The 3,041-nt window shown below is 24.1% G+C and overlaps 1 protein-coding gene across 1 annotated transcript; it reads right to left on the bottom strand.

Moving 5' to 3' along the window:
- Nucleotides 1-1,138: 1,138 nt before the first annotated feature.
- On the bottom strand, nt 1,139-2,197 carry ENU1_193100 (mitogen-activated protein kinase; the record flags this gene model as incomplete). The annotated part of the gene is made up of 1 exon (XM_008861890.1): nt 1,139-2,197. One exon carries the CDS (start codon nt 2,195-2,197, stop codon nt 1,139-1,141), a length of 1,059 nt encoding a protein of 352 aa, XP_008860112.1.
- Between the last annotated feature and the right edge of the window lie 844 nt (nt 2,198-3,041).

The raw sequence follows: 3,041 nt of genomic DNA, 5'->3' as shown, positions 1-3,041 counted from the left end.
ATATCAACATAATTTAAATGAAATATTCATAACTAATAGTAAATTTCATTTTCATTTGTAGAGTAATTGTGAAATATGAGAAAGTAAGAGATGTAAACTGAAATAGTGAATAATAGTAGTAAAAATGAATAAATTAGTTAATGACATTCATAAACATTGTTTCAATCAATTACTAATACAATCAAAGAGTTAAATAATAAATGAAATAACATAAAACATAGAAATTGTTTATATTATTATTTTTTGTTATTTATAATGAACAAATAAATAACAAGTTAATAATAACTTTAGAAATATTGATAACAAAATAAATAATTATGATTCGTTTTATTGTAAATATGTAGTCATGTTATTCATATTTATTTAATTTAAATCTCTAAGAATAAATGAACTTTAGTATTTTTTTTAAATAAGAGATATTACGTAAATAAATAATACTTTAGGCTAATTATAGTGACGTAAGAATAAAGAAAGAAACCAATTAAAATTTTAAATTATATCATACATCAACAAAATAACGTTTATTCATATCGAAGAATTTGTAGTTCAATATCATGACTACCAACCAGACAAAAAGAATAATGTGAAATATTATGTTCTGGTTTTATGTAATTTTCTTCATACAGATTTAGTTGTTTTCCATTAGAAGTAATATAATACCAATTTCCGAGAGTATCAATGCTATTGATGCCTGTAAGAATAATGCCATACTTAGTTAAATAGTAAATAAGAGGTTTTTCAAATTGGATTAACGGTTTATTCATAAACAAAAAGCAAAATGACCCTTATTATTTATATTGCTCATTTCAATTGATGATAAGTAAATCTACCAACTATTAACCTTATAATAATATAATTAACAATAACAAATATTCCATTTGTGTATGAAAAACAAGGAATGAATAGAAGTGTATTGAGTCTAAGTCTGATTTTAACAAGCACAATAAGTAATTTATCTTAACTAAACATAATTGTTTCATAGAATTTATAAGAATTAAATTTATCCACAAATTATAAATTTGTTAAAAGAGGAATATTTTGTTATTTCCTATTAAACCGAAGAATATCAATGAATTTATGAAAAATGTGTATATTAAAAAAAAAGAAATAGTAAAAAATTCAATTGAGAAAAAAAGTATTAATTTTGTGGATATTTTCTCATTATTTCAACATATAATGAACCACGGTAGTTATTGATTGAATACTTATGATTATCAGTAATTGGAATTGTAATTTTACCTGGTGCTGATGGTTCATCATTTGGATCATGAAAATCAGCAACAAATGTAGATTCAAGAGCTTTTTCTGCTGTAGCACGTTTTTCAGGATTAAATGTTAATAATTCTTCCATTAATTCTAAAGCATCGTCTGAAGCTTTTGGAACAATCTCTGCTAACCCTTTTGTTTCACGTTGTGGAAGACTTGATAAAAGATTCATTGAAAGTGGAGAATCAATAACTTCAAGATCTTCAGCTGAAGGTTGACCAGTAGCTTCAATAATTTTATCTAATTGATTTAATGTAGAACTTCCAGGGAATAAAGGTTTACCATTAATAATTTCACCTAAAATACACCCTACACTCCAAAGATCAATTGCAAAAGAATAACGCTGTGAACCTAATAAAATTTCTGGAGCTCTATACCATCTGGTTTCAACGTAATCTGTTTGAAGAGTTTCTTTATCAAGAGAACGAGCTAATCCAAAATCAGCAACTTTAAGAAGACAGTCAGAATTAAGTAACAAATTAGATGGTTTAATATCTCTATGAACAATTCCAGCACTATGAAGGTATTTTAAGGCTTTTAATAACTGATAAATAATATATCGAATTTGAATATCCTCTAATATATTAGCTCTAATAACTGCATGAAGGTCAGTTTCCATATATTCAAAGGCTAAATAAATATCTTTATTATTTTCTGCTTTCATTACATTTACTAATTGAACTATATTTTCATGATCCATTCGTTGTAAATACATAATTTCTCTAAATGTTCTTTGAGCGTCTGTAGCATTTTGGAATGCATCAAATATTTTTTTTAAAGCAACAGTTTCATGAGTAGTTTTATCTACAGCTTTCCAAACAACTCCATATGCCCCCTTACCTATTTTTTGTACAATGTCATATTTCTTTGCAATTTTTAAATCTAATTCTTCGTCTGGATCACAACTGCTCATATACTCTTTATCACTCATTCTTTTTTTTTAATAGTTCCTCTTTTTTTAGTTTTTTCTATTTTAAGAAGATTTGTATTTTTATTTTCTTTATTTTGGCGTCGAACTCATTTGTTTTTTAATTGATCTTTTCTTTTGATAATTTATATGATTCTCCTATTTTTGTTTTAGCTGATTCTTTTACAATTTGGACTTTTTTCTTCCTTTTTGTTTCATTCGGTATGACTCCTTTTCAATACTCAGAAATCAACACTCTCATGACTTATGCCAAAACATTTGAAGTAATTATTGGTTTGATGATGACAATCACAACTTATCAATAATAGAATATGCAATAATAAATGAAAAGAATGAAGTGATGAAGAATGAAGATAAATTACATAAAAATTTCAATAAAAATGAGAATAGTGTACGAAAATAAATAAAGCAACAATATAAAAACATTACAAACATATTTTTAAATCAAATCTTTACAAAACAAGTTATTTTTATTGTGAATGGATTATAACAAAAAAAATATAGAAAGTAGGTATTAAAGTATTAAAAGAAATTGATATGACAAAAGATAGTCTTAATTAATATCTACCATTAATGAATAAAATATACAAAAACACAATAAAATTTTACAAAAATTTAAGTCACTTAATTTATTTTAAGTTATTGACACATTGTATCAAATGAAATTAATCATCAAGAATAAATAGAAAAGTTTATTTCATATTTATGTGAAATAATTATTAGATGTAAATAAGATGATAGTCATGAATTATATATATCTTAACTACAATTATAACACATCATCTTATTATTTTATTTAAATCTAATGATAAACAAATAGCATCCAAGATGATGACAAAATGAACAA

This window comes from Entamoeba nuttalli (assembly GCF_000257125.1).
Source record: "Entamoeba nuttalli P19 unplaced genomic scaffold asmbl_9060, whole genome shotgun sequence".
Classification (NCBI taxonomy): domain Eukaryota; phylum Evosea; order Mastigamoebida; family Endamoebidae; genus Entamoeba; species Entamoeba nuttalli.
Note: the sequence above shows the minus strand (reverse complement) of the source record. Positions and strands in the feature narration are given on the sequence as shown.